The sequence below is a fragment of the Ipomoea nil genome, unplaced genomic scaffold, assembly GCF_001879475.1.
Source record: "Ipomoea nil cultivar Tokyo-kokei standard unplaced genomic scaffold, Asagao_1.1 scaffold2144, whole genome shotgun sequence".
In the NCBI taxonomy this organism is placed as follows: domain Eukaryota; kingdom Viridiplantae; phylum Streptophyta; class Magnoliopsida; order Solanales; family Convolvulaceae; genus Ipomoea; species Ipomoea nil.
The window spans coordinates 16395-38089 of NW_017618572.1; the positions used below are offsets into that span (position 1 = coordinate 16395).

A 21695-nucleotide genomic window follows, 5' to 3' on the forward strand; every position below is an offset into this window, starting at 1 on the left:
TTAATGAATTAGCTCTTTTATTTAAAAAAAAATAGAAATAAAAATATATACAGGAAAGCAAAAATAATCCAATTTGAATTACGTACTGAATCTGGATTTGGAGACGAACATTTCATACAAGATTTTATTAATTCTGACTCACCTCCTTTACTATAAAACTGTGAACCATCAATTTGGAACCGAATTGAAGCGGGTCGCGTATGAAGAAGAAGCTAAGTTCAGAAAACAGAGTATTAGGAATTGAAGAAGAAGAATGAACTTAATTTATTACTGTCATAACTGTCATATTACAGTCTAGAGTTCGCCCCAAGAAACTATTTCCTGAGCCAATCAGAATAATTTAATAAATTACAATCACAACAATATATGTTACAACTAGTGGAGTAGCGGTACATGATAAATTACAACGTATTAAAAATACATTTAATGCAAACTTCAATCTTTACAGATGTTTTCTAACATTTAAGAAAATAGATAGAAGCATTAAGCACTCAAAGCATGTGCCCATACTAAAAAAGACCTCAACTTCTTATCTAAAAACTTAAAATAAGCAATCCTCCAAGATTTTACAAGAAACAAAGAGCCATAGATGCATCCAAAGCCCACTGCAAATCCTATAACCATGCTAACATAAAACCAATCCACTTCACAACCATCATCTCTTTCGCTTTCATTTTTGGGAATTTTACCACCATCAATACTGCTACAGCTTTTTGAGATCGGAGGGCCGCAGAGGTTGTTGCCAATGTAACACGAAGCATTAAAGCCTTGCAGTTGAGTACCTGAAGGTATCTTCCCAGTTAGGTTGTTATAGGACAGGTCTAAAACACCCAACGATGACAAACTTGAGAAGCTTGATGGAATTTTTCCTGAAAGTTGATTTCTTGAAAGATCAATTGATTCTAATAACTTCAGATTTCCCATCTCCACGGGGATATTTCCTGTCAAATTGTTTCTTGATAAATTCAAAGATTTCAATTTCACAAGATTCGTCAATTCAATTGGAATATCCCCATTAAAGTTGTTATTAGAAAAATCCATGCTAACAAACAACTTTAGAATGATAGTGAAATACTCGTACTCATGTCCTTTTGTAGTTACTAAAGCACTTTCACCAAAGCTCTCAGATGATGAATACCACCTCTCAAAGAATCCAACCGAAAGATCCACTTCATCATCAATCATTGCAGTGAGATTTTTAAGGCACTTAGGTATCACACCAGTGAGATTGTTATTGGAAATATCTAAAATGCGAAGAGATGTAAGATGACAGAACTCTGGAGACAATTCACCATTGAAGTTATTTGATCGAAGTCTTAAAATTGTCAAATATGAAAGAGAAGTCCCCAACCATCTTGGGATCGTCCCTGTGAATCCATTTTCAGCCAAATCAACTTTCATTAGCATGGAGCAATTTTGCAGCGATGGTATAGGGCCAGAAAGCATGTTTTTGTGCATGTCCAAAGATTCCAAATGACTCAAAAGCCTAATGGAATTTGGAATGCTTCCAATCAATTTGTTTTCCTTCATATTTAAAACTTCTAAGTATGGCCAATGCATCCAACAATCTGGAATTTCTCCAAATAAATCATTTCCTCCCAAATGAAGTATTCTGAGGTCATATTGCACCTTTTGTGCATGGCATAAGAAGTTAGAAATATTTCCTGACAATGAATTGTTTGACAAGTCTAACCCAAATATGTGGATAGAAATACGAGGTAAGGGACCACTAAATTGGTTAGAGTTCAAGTACACAAATAAAGACATACCAATCTCTCCAGTTGAATGAGATGGTATGTTTTGAATTTGGCCTCGCAATTGGTTGTGTGAAACATTAACTAATTCAATTTGAGAAGAAAAGTTCCATAACCAAGTTGGAAGCTCACCCTCTATTCCAGCATTAGAAATGTCCACCGCAGAAATTTGATGTTGAGATTGCAACCAAAGAGGAAATTGAGGACCCAAATTCCAGCCACTTAGATCAAGCCGATGAAGTTGGAAGGGAGGTGTCCAGTTTGGATTGACACGCATGGTTAATCTATTTTCAGATGCATCTAAAATGGTTAACTTTGTGAGATTAACAAAGTGATTTTCTGTCACTATGCCTTCCAACTTGTTATCTGAAATGTACAACCTTTCAATAATTGGAAATGAATACCCCAAATTCTCAGGAAGAGGTCCGCATAACCTGTTTCTTTCAAGATTAAGCCTTTGCAGCTTGTTGAGATTTCCAATTTGCTTTGATATCTCTCCAGTAAGCATATTACTAGAGAGATCAAGTGCTTGCAGCTTGCTGAGATTTCCAATTTGGTTAGGTATCTCTCCAGTAAGTTTTTAATGTATGCATCAACCACAGGAAATACTCTTCTTCTTGGAGGCATAGCCTAGACTTAGGGAATTTTGTACGACTTGTTAACATGATACGGAATTAGACATACAAATAACGGGTCAACTGACTTAACCCGTTAATATTAGCATTAGTTATGATTTTTAAATATTATTTTATTATTTTATGAATATTATGATATGCTATGAAATAAATAAATAAATAAATAAATATATATATATATATATATATATATACACACTATTTTGTTGATTTAATTATAGATTTATTAAAATAATTTTTTTCTAAAGTTTTATTTTCTAAAAAGAAAATTATATTAACATGCATGTCTAATGAGTTCTAAATATATAAAGTTATATTGTAGCAGTTGTTAAATTTGGTTATATTCTTCAAATTTTGTCTCATTACATTTTTAACTTAAATTTTGTTTATTTACAACCAATGTTGAAAAGACACTAGGTGCCCTAAGTTCTGATTTGTTGGCACCAAGGCGCTCGATATTTTTTGTTTTGTTTTTTTTTTTTTTTTTTTTAATTTTTTTTAATAAAAGATTTAAAAGAAAAAAAAATAAAGCAAAACCTAAACTAAAAAGTAAAAGGTAAAAACTGAAAAAAAAACAAATAAAATAAATAACATACGTACTTGAAGGCTGATTGGCTAGGTCGGCGACTGGCGGAGGCGGAGGCGACCGGAGGGCGTGGGCGAGTTGCGAGCAGTGCGTTTGAGGGGTTCTTCTTTTTTCGTTGCTGACTCGCTTCAAGCGATTTTTTAAGGGTTATTCGTCAAAACGACGTCGTTTGGCGAATAACCTTTTAAAAAAAAAAAAACTAGGGTTCAATTCGAGACAATTCGGCCGGCTAGGCAGTCTCCGCGCCGCCTAGATCTCTTAGGCTACCAGTCGCGGAGGAAGCCAATTCTGGCATTCCTTGACGCGGCCAGGCGCCGCCTAGCGGCTAGATGCGATTTTTGCAACATTGCTTACAATAGTTAATCTTTTATTTAAAATTGACATTGTACCATTTAATAAAGAATTTTACGCTAATCAAAGATGTAATGAATTTTTTTTTTTAAAATAAGACTAAATGTGACAATCACACATTAATCAAAGATTAAAAGTAAACTTCGTTATTTAAAATATAAACCTGTATTTAAATTTTACTCTAGACATGTCAATATTCAATACTGATGTGCTCATCAGTTTGCAATAAATTGCAAAGTCTGAGTATTAGTTACGTAATTCTAATTACCCAAAATTAATTAATGTTAAATTTGATACTTGCATTGTTATTTGCAAGTCTTTAGTCTTTAGTTGTCATTATCTTGAGCTTTCTCAGTCGTTAACCAATTTTTAGTGAAATGAATTATTGTACCCCAAATTGTAAGTTTGCTCCGTCAAGGCGTCAACAAGTAAAGACAAAAGACTTAAAACTCTATAAAACTTTTATATTTTGTTAGGAATATAGCGGAATAATGCGGAAGCGAAGAATCGAAAATTGAGAATTATAGAAGTTAAATAATAGGGAAAATATATAAATGAAGAAAATTATATAAAAGACAAAAGAATTAGGAATAAAGGAAATATATATTATAACTTAAAAGATTTGAAAGAATATAATATATATATATATATATATATATCTCTACGTGGGAAATGAAAGAAAGCAAATGAATGAATTCAAAATATATTGAATTGATGTGAGAATGAGCGATTATTACAAAGCAAATATTACTGCTATTTATACAATCAAAAAGGAGAAAAAAATGGCATGAAGATTGCAAACGTGCGCATGCAGATTAAGGACATGCAATGTTGGAGTGCAATGTGGACATGTGGCACTAACAATGGAGAAATGGTCTCATGGATTTTGAGCCACATATTTTAGTTTTCTAACAATCTCCACCTTGGATCAAATCCATTGTGGAATTAACAACTGGAACAGCCGACTAAACTCAAGTATGGCTTGAACTTAGCAATAGGAAAAGCTTCAGAATAGCAGGATGAATCACCATCAACTTCCTATGCGACTGAAAGAGCATAAGCAACCATATTGGTTTCATCGTCACTAGCGTACCTAGCAGGTTTCTTGATTGTCCTTCTAGGCCGATCCATAGCAATGGAATACTCTCGTTGTGGCTCGACGAGAGGTGCGGTGCTAGTAGATGCATCATCTTTAGTATTACCATCAGCAGTAGTAACACTATCACTAGGCCTGAACTCAAACTCCACCTTCTCACCAGTACTTTGCGTCTCACCAGTACTGGGAACTTTTCCAGAAGAAAGTAGTGCATTTTCATCAAAAGTGATATCTCGACTCAGAATGATTTTCCGAGAATCAGGAGACCATAGACGATACCCTTTTGACTCAGAAGCATAACCAAGGAAAATGCATTTGACAGCTCTCGGGTTTAATTTACCCGTACTGGAATGAGCATAAGCAGGACATCCAAAAACTCTTAAGATAGAGTAATCAACAGGATTACCTGACCAAACTTCCTCTGGAATTTTGAAATCAAGGGATGAATGTGGAGATCTATTTACCAAATAGCAAGCAGTAGAAACGGCCTCGGCCCAAAAATCACGCCGTTTCCATAACCCAGCATTAGAGAGCATACAACGAGCTCTTTCCAATAGAGTCCTGTTCAAACGTTCGGCAACACCATTTTGCTGGGGTTTACCAGGCAAGGTCTTGTGCCTGGCGATTCCATTTGCCGCACAGAAGTCATTGAAATCTGACTCACAGACCTCCAAGCCATTGTCTGTCCTGAGCTTCTTGACTTTTTTACCTGTCTGAGTCTCAACAAGTATTTTCCATTTCTTGAAAATAGAAAATGCCTGATTTTTATGTTTCAGGAAATAGACCCAGACTTTACGAGAAAAGTCATCAATAATAGACATAAAATATCTACAGCCTCCCATAGACTGGAATTTAGTCGGTCCCCATAAATCGGAATGTATATATTCCAATACATCTTTGGTACGGTGTGTAGCAGTAGAGAAGCTAACCCTCTTTTGTTTCCCAAAAATACAATGCTCACAAAATTGTAATTTACCCGTACCTGAACCACCAAGGAGGCCTTTTTTTGCTCAGGAGATGCATGCCTTTCTCACTCATATGTCCCAGACGCATATGCCATAATTGAGTGAGATCCGCATCAGACATCGATGAGGATACCGCTACTGAACCCGTCACAGTACTGCCATGCAAGACATACAAGCTTCCAGAACGAGAAGCTTTCATGAGAATAAGAGAGCCTTTTATGACCTTCAAAACTCCACCTTCAGCTGTGTACTTGCACCCCAGAGATTCCAAGGTGCCCAATGATATCAGATTGCGTTTCAAATCAGGAATATACCGAACATTGGTAAGAGTCCTGACAACGTTATCATGAGTTTCAATCTGAACACTTCCAATTCCACTAACCTTGCATTGGGTATCATTACCCAGCAAGACAACTCCACCATCAACCGGTTCCAGAGAGATGAACCAATCTTTGTGGGGACACATGTGGAATGTACAACCAGAGTCCAAAATCCACTCGGTTTCACTCCGTTTCTCACCGGAGCTAACAGATAACAACACATCACCATCTGAATCACTTTCAACAACACTAGCTTCAGCGGACTTCTTTTCTCTCTCTTGCTTGTTTTTCAACTTGAAGCATTCAGTCACATCATGACCATGCTTCTTGCAGTACTTACAGGATTTGTTGGACTTATGTCCTTTGGACTTGGATCTAGAATTTTTATTGCTACTCCCTGATTCAAGTGAACGACCCCTTACAGTCAAGCCTTCACCTTTGTCCTCAGACTTAATTTCAAAGTCAAACTTTTCTTTGGACAATAGGTTTGACTTAACACTGTCGAAAGTAAGGGTATCACTACTATTACCATACAGCATAATTTCTTTGAAATGCTTGTATGAATTAGGGAGAGAGACAAGCAATAAAACAGCACGATCCTCATCGTCAATTATGACATCAATATTTTCCAAGTCCAATAAAATAGAATTGAATTCATCTAAGTGAGACTTAATAGAAGTACCTTCCGTCATACGGATTGTGTACAGACGCTCCTTCAGGCGTAGCGTGTTCGCCAGAGTTTTGGCCATGTAAAGCGTATCCAGCTTGGACCATAAATCTGACGCAGTCGTCTCACTTAATACCTCACGTAGAACCTCTTTAGACAGACACAAAAGAATGGTTGAACGTGCCTTGTCATCCAGATCTTCCCAATCTACATCTGTCATTGTAGCCGGTTTCTTCTTCTTCCCAGCTAGCGCTTTCTTTAAACCGTTCTGGGTTAGAACGGCTTCCATCTGAACCTTCCAGATAGAAAAGCTAATTTTCCCGTTGAACTTCTCGATATCGAACTTGGTAACAGTTGACATCTTTGAAAATAACTCTCAATTAAACCGCTCTGATACCACTTGTTAGGAATATAGCGGAATAATGCGGAAGCGAAGAATCGAAAATTGAGAATTATAGAAGTTAAATAATAGGGAAAATATATAAATGAAGAAAATTATATAAAAGACAAAAGAATTAGGAATAAAGGAAATATATATTATAACTTAAAAGAGTTGAAAGAATATAATATATATATATATATATCTCTACGTGGGAAATGAAAGAAAGCAAATGAATGAATTCAAAATATATTGAATTGATGTGAGAATGAGCGATTATTACAAAGCAAATATTACTGCTATTTATACAATCAAAAAGGAGAAAAAATGGCATGAAGATTGCAAACGTGCGCATGCAGATTAAGGACATGCAATGTTGGAGTGCAATGTGGACATGTGGCACTAACAATGGAGAAATGGTCTCATGGATTTTGAGCCACATATTTTAGTTTTCTAACATATTTAAATCAATACCATAGTGGTCACTTTGCAATAAGTCTGATCACCCAAAATACATGTTAACTATGATAGCAGCATTGCAAGTCTTTAGTCTTTAGTCGTTATGTTACTGTCCTGAGTGGCTGAGTTCTCTGGGTCGTTAACCAATTTTTTGGGGAACTATCTTCCACCACAAATTTTAATTAGAAGAATATAATCCTTACTCTATTATTTTTTTTTTTTTTGAAAGAAATTATTATTATTATTATTATTATTATTATTATTATTATTTCTTTCTTTCTTTCTTTGGATGACTATATGTAAAACTGCGGGCACTACTAGGTGAAAAACCCCTTATGTGTAAAAATTATTTTAGAGAGCCTGTTGCAAAGACCACAATTACATAAGATAGATAAATTACACTAGGAAGACCACTTAAAATTAATAACGTTAACAAGAATCGAACTTGTAATCTTTAAATACAAAAATCATACTTTTTGAATTTTTTCTTTCTTTCTTTCCTTGTATCTAGATGGAGAATTTTCCATTTCATTTGCAGAACCAACATCTTTATAACGCTTGTTGTCAATGTATGCATCAGCATCAACCACAGGAAATAACCTCTTCTTCCGGGAGCCATAGCCTAGACTTAGGCAACTTTGTGATACAACTTGTTAACATGATGCGAAATTAGACCCACAATAACGAGTTAGTGTTTACTTTTAATATATTCCACGTCATTAATAGGTTGACTCGTTAAAAATCCATTAAAATTCATGTATTAACAGATTCTAATTAATCCCCTTTACACAAAGTGCTGGCTATACAAGAGGGAGTTCAAACTCACAACCTCTCTTAAGTCGAGAGTGCACGGCCACTCACGCCAATCAAACTGTTTAATATGTATACTATTTTATTGATTTAATTGTAGATCTATCTAATAAAATAATTTTTGCTAAAGTTATATTTTCTATAAAAAAAACAATTATATTAACATGCATATCTAATGAGTTCTAAATGAGGAGTCATTATACTGTGCATCCGTGTGCACCATGCATGGTGCACGGACGCAAAAACGACGTTGTTTTGACGTCGACTTAAAAAAAAAATTAAAAATTCAGAATTGCATAACTAAAAATCCATAATTTCATAACTATACATCCAGAATTGCATAACTATACATTCAGAAATTATGCACAACGTAATGTTGTTGACGGGAATCGAAGCTGATTCTTTTTTTTATATATATAAGTTGGACGCGCGTTTTTATTCAAAACGACGTCGTTTTTGCATTCGTGTGCACCATGCATGGTGCACACAGATGCACAACATAATTTTCCCTAAATGAGCTATTATGGCCAATGACCTTATGGTCTAATGACATGAAGTGACTCTTCTAAATGGGGAAGTCATGAGTTTAAGTCCTAGTAAACAAGAACTAAGTTTACCTCTTGGAAGATTATCCTCAAAAGTTGATAGATGGAGTTCAATGACATGACCGGTTGCATTATCACACACAACTCCTTCCCATTCAGTGCAACAATCAGCTCTATCAACCCAATTCATTGGAAATTTTGACTCCTCCATGAAGCACAATAGCACCACGTTCCATATTATGTATCTGGTTTGGGTGACGAGATTTATAGAGAAAATAAGCAAAAAAAAAAATGTTTATAAATAGTAAACATGACAGGTAAAATGGATAGATGGAGTAATATATTTATTAAATTTTTAAATTAAAAATTTAATAAAATACTAAAGATGAGTTACTCTATGTATGTTATGTTCTACATCACTTCTATAATAAAGAATAACACTCAAGCTATCGGGCTAGCCCACTAAATTTCAGGCTAACCCGTTCGGACCGCCGATTTCGTGCATATTATACTAGTTTTTATTGTGCTAAAATATTTCGGGTCTACCCCTAAGATTTTAAAATTTTATCGGGCCAACACATCAAATTCGGACTAAGCTAGATTGATATCTTAATTTTCAGCAATTTATATCATGGACTAGGGTCTACATAGAACTATGGACCTTGGATTGAAACGACGATGTACAAAATTCATACTCGTGAACAATGTTGCAAAAAATAGCGCGGGTGGCCAGCCACCTAGAATTTTGGCAAAATCGTCGTTCTAGGCGGCCTAGGTGCCGACTAGGTTGTGGAAGACTAGGCGGGCATTAAGGCTGCTGGTTAGCTATTTTTCCTTTTTTTTTTTTAAATGGGTTATTTCGCTCAAACCGACACCGTTTTTAGTGAAATAACCCTAAATTATTCAATTCGGTCGCAAACCCAAAAATGTAATTAATATATTGAAATCAAGTTATCTAATATTAATTAATACTTTGTGAGTTGTGACTTTGTGTTGTGTTTTGATTCTTTAAATCTTCATACAATTTAAAATTCTAGATGTACGCCTAGCGATTTTTGCAACCTTCCTCATGAGGTAAAGAATTTCATAACACAAAGATACAAAAAATCAAAACTCAAGACACATACACATTATATTATAATATATTTACTTATTTTCCAAATATGATTTATGTATATAATATGTGTTTATAGGCACATAATTTCACAACACAAGACATACAAATTCATAACATAAGACACAATTACTAATTTGTTTCAAATACAATTCATATTCTTAAGGTATAAAATTTTATAACAAAGACACAAAAACTTACAACATAAGACAATGTAGGCCCTAGTCCGAATCGCTAATTTTCAATATGCAATAAATTCAGCAATCGTTATATCGTATCAGGACACACAATGTATTGTGCGTCCTGTCCAAAACGACGTCATTTTTTATGTTCAGATTTTATGTGTATTATGTTAAGAGTTTATGTGTAAAAGTTTATGTATATTATGTTATAATGAGTTTTTGTGTATTATGTTAAGAGTTTATGTTTATTATGTTAAGAGTTTATGTGTATTATGTTAAGAGTTTATGTGTATTCTGTTAAGAGTTTATGTGTTTTATGTTATGAGTTTATGTGTATTATGTTATGAGTTTATGTGTATTATGTATTATGCTAGATTATGTGTATTATGATATAAGTTTATGTGTATTATGTTATGAGTTTATATACATTCAAAACAAGGGAATTTTTTTTAAAGTTAACGGTAGAAACGGGAAACGGAATTTAAAAAAAAAAAAAAAAAAGACCAAAACGACGTCGTTTTGGCTAGGGCGCCAATGCATTGAAATTTATTGATTTAAGAATAATTTTGTCAGATAAAAAAAATAGTACAATATTAGTAAAGTAATGTATAATTGTATGTACCAAAAAGAAGTAATGTATAATTGTACCATTATAAAATAGGGGTGTAAACGAGCCGAGCCGAGCTCGAGCATGGGTTGGCTCGAGCTCGATAAGCATAGTTCGGCTCGAGCTCGATCGAGCTCGAGCTGCTCAATTGTTCGAGCTCGATCTTGAGCTCGAATTCGGGCTTGATTTGAGCTCGATTTTAATCTCGAGTTTGACCTATTTGAATTCATATTTCAATTAATAATAAATATTATTTTATCCATACATAAATAATCTAAACTTTAAAAATTCAAAAGTCCAAACTTTGGTAGTGGCATCTGAATTGATGCTCCTCCTTATCGGCACTAGTGGCGTCTCCGGGGAAACACCGAGAGATTTAGGCAGCGGGTATGCAACTGCAATAGATTTAGGTTTTTCCTACTCTGCGAGTTTTAAGTAATATATATATATATATATATATATATATATTTATATTTATATTTAATATTTATCTATTTATTTAATTATGGCTCGCGAGCGGCTCGACGAGTCACGAACCTAGAATATTTGAGCTCGAGCTCGGCTCGTTTACTAAACGAGCCGCTCGAGTTTGACTCGAGCTCGAGCCGAGCTTTGACCTAGCGGCTCGTGAATCACTCGCGAGCCCTCGGCTCATTTACACCTCTATTATAAAAATAGAGACAAAAAATATTAATACCATAATGACCTAAATTATTTTCAATAATAATGCAAACGTATAATTAAAATATTGAGTTTGTTCTAAATAATCAAAAGAAGATTAATTAAACAAAAAAAAAAAAAAAAACTTAACCTAGATTTCTTTTATTTAAAAAAATGCAAGAAAATGATTTTCAAGATTCCTTATTTGTAATCTTTGATGCTCAACTTTGAATGTTATATATATATATATATATATATATATATATATATATATATATATATATTCTAGCTAATTAATTGACAAAAGTTCATGTTAAATTTTATGAGTTAATTACATTAGAGGTCTGTTGTTTTTTGTGGCAATTCCAAATTTAGTTACAGACAATCGTTTTTGTCATTTAACAAATGATGTCTTCTCTTTTTTCGCATTTATTCTAATTCTTACATAGAAATAGATATGAGTGCGGTTTAGTTTTGATTATGAACCACCAGTTTACGATTTCGGTTCCGATTTGAACCACTTGTTCGAACTTTTTTTTAAAAAAATAATTCTTTTTTCTATTTTTAAAATAGTTTAAATTCAAAAATTATTTTTTTCCCGCATCGTGATTTTAATAAATCAAAATCTAAAAATTAGATTTCTGGTTCTGAATCATAACCGAAACCTTTCAATTTGGTTACTCCAATGTCTGGTTCAGTTCAAACTAGTCGGTTCGAAGCGAACAGTGTTTAACACTCTATATTAGCAATAATTTGTTGGAGAAGATAAATAAATGCAATATTTAAATTTAACGATGAAAATGTCTATTTAATAAAAAAGGATACAATCTTTATTTTTAACATAATTGATGGGACTAATGTAGATACATGAATAATTTAGAGGTAAAAGTGATATAAGCATATAATTCAGGGGAGAGATAATGATGAAACTAATAAGGAAACTTGCAACGTCATACTCAATCATATATATTTTCAACATGCAATAAATTCAGTTCACAAACATCTATCTCAACGCCGGCCTATAATAACTATATGAGCATGACATCCCCCTAAATTATACGCTTAGTGGTCAGTTTGCAATAAATTGCAAAGTCTGATCACCCAAAATACATGTTAGCTATGATACCTGCGTTGCAAGTCTTTAGTCTTTAGTCGTTACTGTCCTGAGTGGCTGAGTTCACTGGGTCATTAACCAATTTTTTGGGGAACTTTCTTCCACCACAAATTTTAATTGGAGGAATCCTTACTTTTTTTTTTTCTTTTTTAAAAATTTCTTTCTTTGGATGACTATGTAAACCTACAGGCACTACTAGATAAATTAGAACACGACCACATAAAAAAAATAAACTATACTAGAAAGACCACTCGTAAAAAATGTTGACAAGAATTGAGTTCGTAACCTTTAAATACAAAAATTATGCTCTACCCACTCGGTCATCCTTCTTCGAGTGCACATATTCTGTTTGACTACTTTAGTTTTCCTTTTGAGTGCAAATCTTTATAACTTTGTGTGCAAACATTTGGCCTTCAAGTGCACATTTATGTTCGTTCAAGTGCACTTTTTGTGCATTCAATAGCATATTTATTGGTCAATGTTTATTATATGTCTTGCAATCTTTTCAATAATCTATAAGGATAAAGTACAAATAAGCCACTGAACTATTTGGAAAAAAGCAATTAAGCCATCGAACTCAAATAACCCCCAAATAAGCCATTGAACTAGAATAAAAAAACAATTAACATTTTTAACAGGTTAACTCCAGGTTTTTATTAACTGGATTCCCAAATATTTATTGTATTTACATTTTTTTTTTATTATAATCCACCTACATGGTAATATATTTAAAGTAATTATAATCAAAATAGTTTTGTCTTGTCTAGATCTAATTTATTTATTTATTATTATTATTTTTTAAACAGAAGATCTAGTGAAAAATAATAAATAAATAAATAAACAAGACAAAACTAGTTTGATTATAATAATTATTTTAAAATATAATACTATCCAAATGGATAATATTAATAAACGTAAATAAAATAAACATTTTGCAATCCAGACAGCAAAAACCTATAGTTAACCTGTTAAAAATATTAATTGCTCTTTATTTCCAGGTTCAATGGCTTATTTGCTCTTTATTTCCAGGTTCAATGACTTATTTGGGGGTTATTTGAGTTCGATGGCTTAATTGATATTTCTCAAGTAGTTTGGTGGCTTATTTGTACTTTATCCCTAATCTATAACTAAATATCTAATGAAATTTGTGAGATTTACAAACAATTTGTATGACAATTGCTTCAATAACACTTAAGTTGAATAACTTTCCTTTTTGGGACTAGGATTTGAGTTGTATTGCATAAAGGAGATTGTTTGGGTGTTCTAGGGTTAGTTGTGTGATTTTGGATTGTTATGAAATTGTGTATAATTGTTGGATCCCAATTATATGCTTTATTTGGAGTGTGTTTGTTGCTACGAGAGTAGAGCTTGTACACTAGCCACACATTCACATACTTGATGCCCAATACGAGAGTATTTCGGGTATTAAGGAGAATTTATGCCTTGTGTTCTTGCTTGGGAAACCTTGGATTGAATTGCCACGAGAGTGGAGTTTAAGGATAGGTTGCAAGTCCAAATTGTTACGAGAGTGGTATTCGGACACTTTTGTGCATCTCACTTACCCGGGGATGACTTGGTTTTTATTGTTTTGTGGTAGTTAACATTAGTGAATGACTATTCTAGGAGACTAGACCATTTTTCTATGTTTTTATTTTCTTTTTATTTTCCTTATGTGCTCAAGTGCTAATTGATCAATCTTGTTTGGGATTTTCGGATGAATGTACCTTGCTAGATGCATTTATTATAGATCAAGGAGTAGTTTGGTACATCGTCCACCCAAAGAAGAACTTTCAATATGTATGGGTATGAGTTTCAAGGATCCTTACCACCATTCCAAATTCCTCCCCATGGATACGAAATGAATTTGAATATGAGCCAAACATATGGAGGAATGGAAAAACAAGAATCACATCTCAATCTTGCCTACATAAGTCAAGAAGCTTTTCAAGGAGGCAACCATCATTTACTATGCCACACCCTTTATGGTGTACCATTTGTGGAGGAGCACATGACGCCGAAAATTGCTATACATTGGCTCCTAACTACCAACATTTGTGTCAATTTCAAGAGCCTCAACAAGGATTTCAACCCCTTGAACAAGAGTCCGAGATGATGTCCAAGTTGATGAGTTTGATCATGCAAACATCTTCTCGATTGGATGAGTTACAAACCTCCACGGATAACATGATGGCTCCAATACAAAGTAGGGCAACTCAAGAGTCCATTCAAGATTCATTGTCCAAAGAAGAGGTTCAACAAGAGTTGCCTTTATCTAATGAAGGGGATGAGGTTGTTGGAGATGAGAAAGTAAGGGAAAATCTTGAAAATGAAGTGCTTGAGGAGTGTCTTGAATCCAATCGTTTTAATGAAGAAGATGACAAGATTGAGACTCAAATTGAGATTCAAGATAATGGTGCCAAGGAACCTTTGCAATATGACCCATTTGAAGAAGAAGAAGAAGAAGAAGAAGAAGAAGAAGAAGAAGAAGAAGAAGAAGAAGTAAATGAAAGTGAAGTTGATAACATGCAAAGTGAATTTGATGAATTCTCTCCAATGGATGATACTCTCATTAGTGAAGGCTTTATAAGAGTGTGGGAACCGGGAGGAGTTGATGTTCTTGAAAATGGAAGCCCGAATTGGCCTATATTCATATCAAAGGATTCCAAATTCTTATTGGTGCATGAGAAAGATCCAAGACTCTCCTTATTTGCAAATGAAAAGGAAAGTCAAGAAGAGAAAAGAACTGGAGACCAAGGAAATGATCAAGCTCTTGAGCATTATCAAGACCCAATCTTTAGGATGAAGACCTCATTTGGTTTATGGATCAAAAATGGATTTGAGGAAAAGATATTCTTGGAGTTTGATTTGGATGAGCTTAGTGTCTTAAACTTTCAAGTGGTGAAGATGAGCTTAAGTGAATTTATTGATTGCCACCACTTGAAGAAATACCTAGAAGAAAAGGTTGATAGAAAGATGGGAATTTTTCTCCTCCAATCCATTGATGGTTGAACACTTGAGAGCTTGAGTCGAGCTAGCGACGTTAAACTTAGCGCTTCATGAGAGGCACCTCATGTTATCTTTCACTTTATTGCATTTTATTTTATTTTTTCTTTATATTTTGAATTTTGATATATTATGCTTTCACTTGTGCTTTCATGTGTATATTCTCTTGACTCTAGGAGTAACACTAAAGAGTATGTTCAATTCCAAGAAGGCTCCATGATGATTCTTTGGCATAAGAAGATTCATTAGGGGAGTCTCATCTACTTTCTCTACTTTGTTTAAATGTGTTTAGTGCTTTACTTAGTGTAAATAGTAGAGAATGTGTTCCTTGTGTTTATTGTGCCATCATTTCCCCCTTGTGCTTTATTTTCTTTCACATCGAGGACGATGTAGCCTTTAAGTGTGGGGGAGGGGATAATTTGGGTGTTCTCTAAAAAAATAAAATTGAACTTTTTGAAACCTTTCTTGGATGACTCATTGTGTTTTGTGTTGAATAAATTGTCTTTATATACTTGAATTTGTGATTACTCCGCTTTGTTGGTTTATGGTTTGCTTGGTGGAACTTGTTACAACGCAACCTGTGATTGATGAGTCAAGGTGTATCACATGATTGATCTATTCTCTTGCCAATGGTCTTGTTAACCACTTAATAATTGAATAAATTCATCTTGTGTGTTGTGCATTGCTAGTGAAGGCTTATGTGATATTTCGGTAATGATTGTTTTGCTAGAACTTGCCTCATTACTCTCCAAGTGAAATATAAGATTTGCATGTTTTGAAATGATTTAGGCCTTTTTCGTTTAGTCCAAGCCTTTAAGCCTACCTTTTAAACATATCTTTACCCCTAATTGTCCCCGTTGAGCCTTTTCTTTGTTTAATAAGTGCTAAGCACTTGTTCATTAATTGTGATTGTTTTTCCTTGTGTTAACCCTCATCATTTAACCTTCAACCCTTAGCCAAAATGTTTCCCTCCACCCTTGAGAGAATAGAGCATTTGTTCTTTTTCTTGGAAGTGATTCATTTTCTTTTTTGGAGCTTGTTTTGTTAGCAACACTCTCTATAATGTTATCTAAGTGTGGTGGTCTTGATTTATTGAAAACGTTTTGTAATTTTGCATTTTCTCTTTTTAGATAGATAAACAGGATTAATCAACTGTCAGAGATTACTGATTGATTCAGTTACGAAGTCAGTCAGTAATAATAAATCATGGAGAAGATGTAAGAGAAAGATAACAACACAAATCCAACGACACAGAATATTTACCCAGTTCGATACAGTGTGTATCTACGTCTGGGGGACGATCACATAGGCGTCCAATCCACTAAATCATAATCCAATGTACAAAGGTAGATATACAATAATCTTACCCAAGTGCCCCACACATGGTACATACCCAGTCTACATAGGTTTAGTGGATTGTTGAAGATGGAGAGCCATGCATACAGAAGTCCAATGAAATCCCTTCACTTGGAAAGCCCACTCTGATGCAGTCCACTTCAATGACGCTCTTTACAGTTGTTCCCACAACAGTGTGATCACAGTGTCCTTTCGTTTAAGCAGCAGTGTTTCTTCTCAAGTTCATCATCTTAATCACCATGAACATATTGTATTGAGAAGATGCATGACAATCAAAGATCTAGTCTCATATAGCAGATAGGGAGTGTTTCTTATTACTTTCGGCGTAACCCTAATTCTCTTCGAATAAGGGTACTTATAGATTCTTCAATAAACACTCTCCATAGATGACTTTGATTGTGGAAGATAGGACTATAAAAGAGGAATGTAATCTCAGAAGATTAGGTCCATACCTTTCTTGAAAATATACGCTAATCTTCTTTCCAAACTTGTCTGATAATACCGCGTATAGTCTTTTAGAAATCAGCTTCCTAAATCAGATCTTCAGTGTCAGTCCTTCTGTTGTTGCTTCTGATTGATCAGTCGTCTGTAGAGCTGGACGGACATACTCTAAACCTATCTTAGTATGCCATAATAATATTGCCAATTATAATATGGGATTTTTGAACATTTAAAAACACTAACACGTTTCGTTGTTGATTTGAAAAGAAAATGATGAGAAAAATGAAAAAAAAAAGTCATGAAAATGTTGAAAAGAGATGAAGAAATGAAAAAGAAGAAGTTCAATAAAAGTTTGATAGTTTGATTTGAAAATTGTTTTCAACCTCCACTACTTTAGAGTGTTGTTTTGTGTTTAATTAGTTTTAGTTGCTCCTTAGTTCTTTGATGCCATATCTCTTCCAATCTCAATTGTGAATAAGTGTGAAGTTCTCTCTTTTGTTTGATTTCCTTACCCGTTCTTTGTCAACCATTCACCCTTAGCCCCATTACAAGCCTAATAAAAGTCCTACTTGATCTTAGCATGCAATCTTAGAGTTAAACTAGTGGGAGTATGAAGGGCAAGCCTATGGAATATTGTAATACCCACTAACTTAGAAATAAAAATATACCTATGTTATTAAAATAGGTCAACAAGTCAAAGGTTATTAAAATTGATATTGGATTAATTTACTAAAGTACCCCTCTTTACCCTTAAAGGTTAAGGAACCACTTTGGTCTTGGATAAACATTTCATTTGAAAGAAGATAAGGGGAGCTAACTAGAGAGAGATAGGGGAAGGAAAACCATGGAGCTTTGATCTCCATCTTCTTCAAGCTTAGATCTCAAAGCTATTGGAGTATTCTAGGTAAGTTTGACCTCTATATTTCACTCTTTGAGTTGGGTTTATCATTTGAGCCCTAAGATTAATGTTTGAAAATATTAGGATTTTGACAAGGAGTATTTGGGCGAGCTTAATAGCTAAAATTTGGATGTTTTAGGTAAGTGATTAACTCTTCTCTCCTTATTTTGCAAAACTGATCACTTATTATGGAATAATCTCCACTACTTTGAATACCCATTTTAAGGTTAGTATGAGTTAAAAATATTATAGACTATGATATTTTGTGGGTTTGAAACGCTAAGCTGCAGTCTGGACTGGAATTCTTATGTATTTTGGAGTTTGGACTAAAATTGTGTTTGGGTTTGGGTTTGTTGGAATTGTGTTTTCGAAATGAAGGTTAAGGAAAATTTCTGACTAAAATTACCATCATGTGCAGTGATGGTAGAATGGTTTATGGTTGCTGTGTTGGTGGTGGTTAGTCCTGGGTTCGATTCTATATTGCTATATATGCCTTATGTTTGTTCTATATATTTAATATATGCTTATAAAATGAATTATTTATTTAAAGTGAGACTTGAACTCTTAATCTCATGCTTAAAGTTCTTTCAAACTAAGCCATTACAATCCCTTTGAAATTACTTTGGTTTAATAAACTATTCTATGATTTTTAAAGAGTTATGTACTAAGAAAATTATTATTTTGAGAATGGTTTATACCTTGCATCTTTCTTAGTTTGATAAACTTATTATCTATTTTGGAAATATGAACTTTGTTATGTGATTTTAAGCAAATGATTTTGCTACATCGGGCTATTTGATTATAAGAACTATTTTGATTGTTTGATCAAACTCATGAGGCAACCTACATTTTGTTGTTTGTTTTGTTTGGCTTGGAACGTTCCTAATTGCTCATTCCGAATCGTCGAGCTTGACTCATTCAGAATCGTCGTGTCTTTTGAATTATTTGTTGGAACGTTCCATCCGGCTCATTCTGAATCGTCGAGCCTGACTCATTCCGAATCGTCGAGTCTGACTTATTCCGAATCGTTGAGTCTGACTCATTCCGAATCGTCGAGTCTTTCTAAACCATTATGCCGATAATGGCCTTTGCCACGGGTTATAATAGTGGCTGTACGTTGCCAATGAGTCATATGTTAAGAAATGATTGATGCTTTTGAAAGTATTGTATTATGAAATGATGTTGATGCCCATGTAGCTAAAGTTTTTCGTTTTGGGAATTTGTGTATAGTACGATGGAAGTATGTTATGATTTTGATATAATTTAAGGATTGAGTTTTGCATCTATTTATTACTCTCATGTTTTTTTGTATTCTATTGGGGCTATTTGATCCGGGATGAGAGGAGTACCACTTACTGGGCATAAGCTCATTATTTGTATTTTCCTCATGTTTCAGAGTAGTTAAGGACATGTGAATAGCACGAGCACAAGTGGTGGGTCTCGAAGGTGACTTCTGAAACTTGGAGAGTTAGTCCTAGTTTTGGAGCTTATCATGGATTTTTGTTTATTTAGACTTTCCCTTTGACCCTTTGTATTTTTGGTAGACCATTGTGCTTGGTTTTGGTGCTTGTGATGCATTTTGGACATACTACTCTTGATTGTAAATATCTAACAGTGGATTTGATGAGTTTATGGGAAGAACAAGTCGATTATATTTTGTCATTTTGGGTTGTGGAATTATTGTATATTCAAGTGTTATTATGAAGTTTCTGAGAAGTATGTATGGTTAGGCTTCGTATTGTTACAGGTCTTCACGTAACGATACGGCCGGGTCATGTCCTAGAAGTGGGGCGTGACAAATATAATCTCATTCAAAGCCAAGTTTTGCATAATCTCAACTTAGTATTTGTGCACACTTGATCCTCACGTTCTATAATAATTTTGGTGATTGGTTATTGTCTTGAGAATGGAACTTGTGTGGAATGCTAAGATGATTCTTAATTGAAACAAGTTGTGTTGTGTCGAGTTGGATTGTGGGTTGTTAAGTTGTGCGAAGTGGGAGTATGATCAACTTCAGTGCTATATTGGTGATTTAGTTCTTGTTTTTGCTTGAGGACAATCAAAGGTTTAAGTGTGGGGGAGTTGATAAGTGCCAAAATGTTAATGTTTTCACCTTGCATTTAAGCTTATTTTCCTTGTTATTTGTTATAATTTTGCCCAAAGTGTCCTCATTTGATTCATTTGTGTGCCTATGAGTAATTCTTGATGATTTAGATGAATTGACTGATTTTTGGGGCATTTCGGATGCATGTAGAGTCAACAGGAGCCAATGAGAAGCTATGAAGATGGGGGCAACAACTTTAATTTTAGAGAGCCAAATTATGGTGTGTTTATTGGTCTTGATCATTTGGACAAACAAAGGCAAAAGTGGAGCAAAAGAGCAAAAGAGCAAGAAGTTGAAATCGTCCATTGCTCGGTGTTTTCATCATATCTCTGCGTAGGATTGTCCAAATCAAGTGATTTTTATGTCATTGGAAAGCTAACTTGAAGAGCTACAACTTAGATGAGGACCACAAAAACTAATTCAAAAGTTTCTAAGGTGCAAAATTACTTAGAAGACAGACTCAGTGCACAGGCAGTGCACACTTCCTTGTAGCCATGGGTGTGGCCACGCCCGTGGCCACTGGGCAGTATACACTGCATTTCTGGCCACGGGTGAAGCCACACCCGCGACCAGCGTCTGCAACTTATTGAAGCGCGATTTTGACCCCTTTTAAGGGGATTTTTTCACCCCAAAACACATCTTTCATTTCCCTTTCATTCTCTAGTTAAGTTTAGCTCTAGAATAGCTTAGATTAGTGTAGATTACTTGTTCCTTTACATTTCCAAGCTCAAGAACATTGCAAATCTTGGATTTCAAAGCTTCAATAGAGAAGTTTTCTTATTCATCTCTTCTCTTTACTTTTCATCTATGCTTTCAACTACTCTTTTAATATTGTGTATCTATTGTTATATTATGAGTATCTAAGTGTTTTGGGACTAGGATTTGGTTTGATTTCTTGCTATTGATGTCTATTTGAGTTGTATTGCATAAAGGAGATTGTCTGGGTGTTCTAGGGTTAGTTGTGTGATTTTGGATTGTTATAAAATTGTGTATAATTGTTGGATCCCAATTATATGCTTTATTTGGAGTGTGTTTGTTGCTACGAGAGTAGAGCTTGTACACTAGCCACATATTCACACACTTGATGCCCAATACGAGAGTATTTCTGGTATTAAGGATAATTTATGCCTTGTGTTCTTGCTTGGGCAACCTTGGATTGAATTGCCACGAGAGTGGAGTTTAAGGATAGGTTGCAAGTCCAAATAGCTACGAGAGTGGTATTTTGACACTTTTGTGCATCTCACTTACCCTATGCCTTGTTTAATTCCCTAATCTTAGTGTATCATTTGGCATCTTAGCTTGAATCAACCAAGTCCGGTCCTTTGTTTTGCTTGTCTATTTTGTTATTTGTTAATTCTTATCAAACCAACTCTTTTAACGATTGACCTAGCTTCTATAACGATAGTTTTAGCTTGTGCTTAACTCCACTTTGCATCAATTCCTAACATTCAAGAGCCATCTCCAGTGGAATGATATCTAAACTCTATACTGTGATTTGATACTTGATGGATGCGTGAAAATCGTCCTCATCACCCTAGTATGTGCACAAGGCTGGTTGAGGTTACCAAATCAACCAGTTAAGGTTGAAGAAAATATTGATGATGTTTAAAAGCTTGAACACAGTAATTTATTTAAACTTTACATTCTGT

At 34.4% G+C, this 21695-nt stretch overlaps 1 protein-coding gene and 1 long non-coding RNA gene across 2 annotated transcripts; one reads left to right on the top strand and one right to left on the bottom strand.

Moving 5' to 3' along the window:
* Positions 1–483: 483 nt before the first annotated feature.
* On the bottom strand, positions 484–8578 carry LOC109148572 (leucine-rich repeat receptor-like protein kinase PXC2). The gene is made up of 2 exons (XM_019296307.1): positions 8574–8578; positions 484–2054 (listed from the first exon to the last, which is right to left on the bottom strand). The coding sequence occupies exon 2, from the start codon at positions 2029–2031 to the stop codon at positions 484–486; it is 1548 nt and encodes a 515-aa protein (XP_019151852.1). The 5' UTR covers positions 2032–2054; positions 8574–8578.
* A 6167-nt stretch (positions 8579–14745) lies between these two features.
* On the top strand, positions 14746–20208 carry LOC109148716. Its single transcript, XR_002048845.1, has 3 exons — positions 14746–14758; positions 18370–18380; positions 20139–20208. It is a non-coding gene; the product is annotated as an uncharacterized LOC109148716 (long non-coding RNA).
* Positions 20209–21695: the final 1487 nt, after the last annotated feature.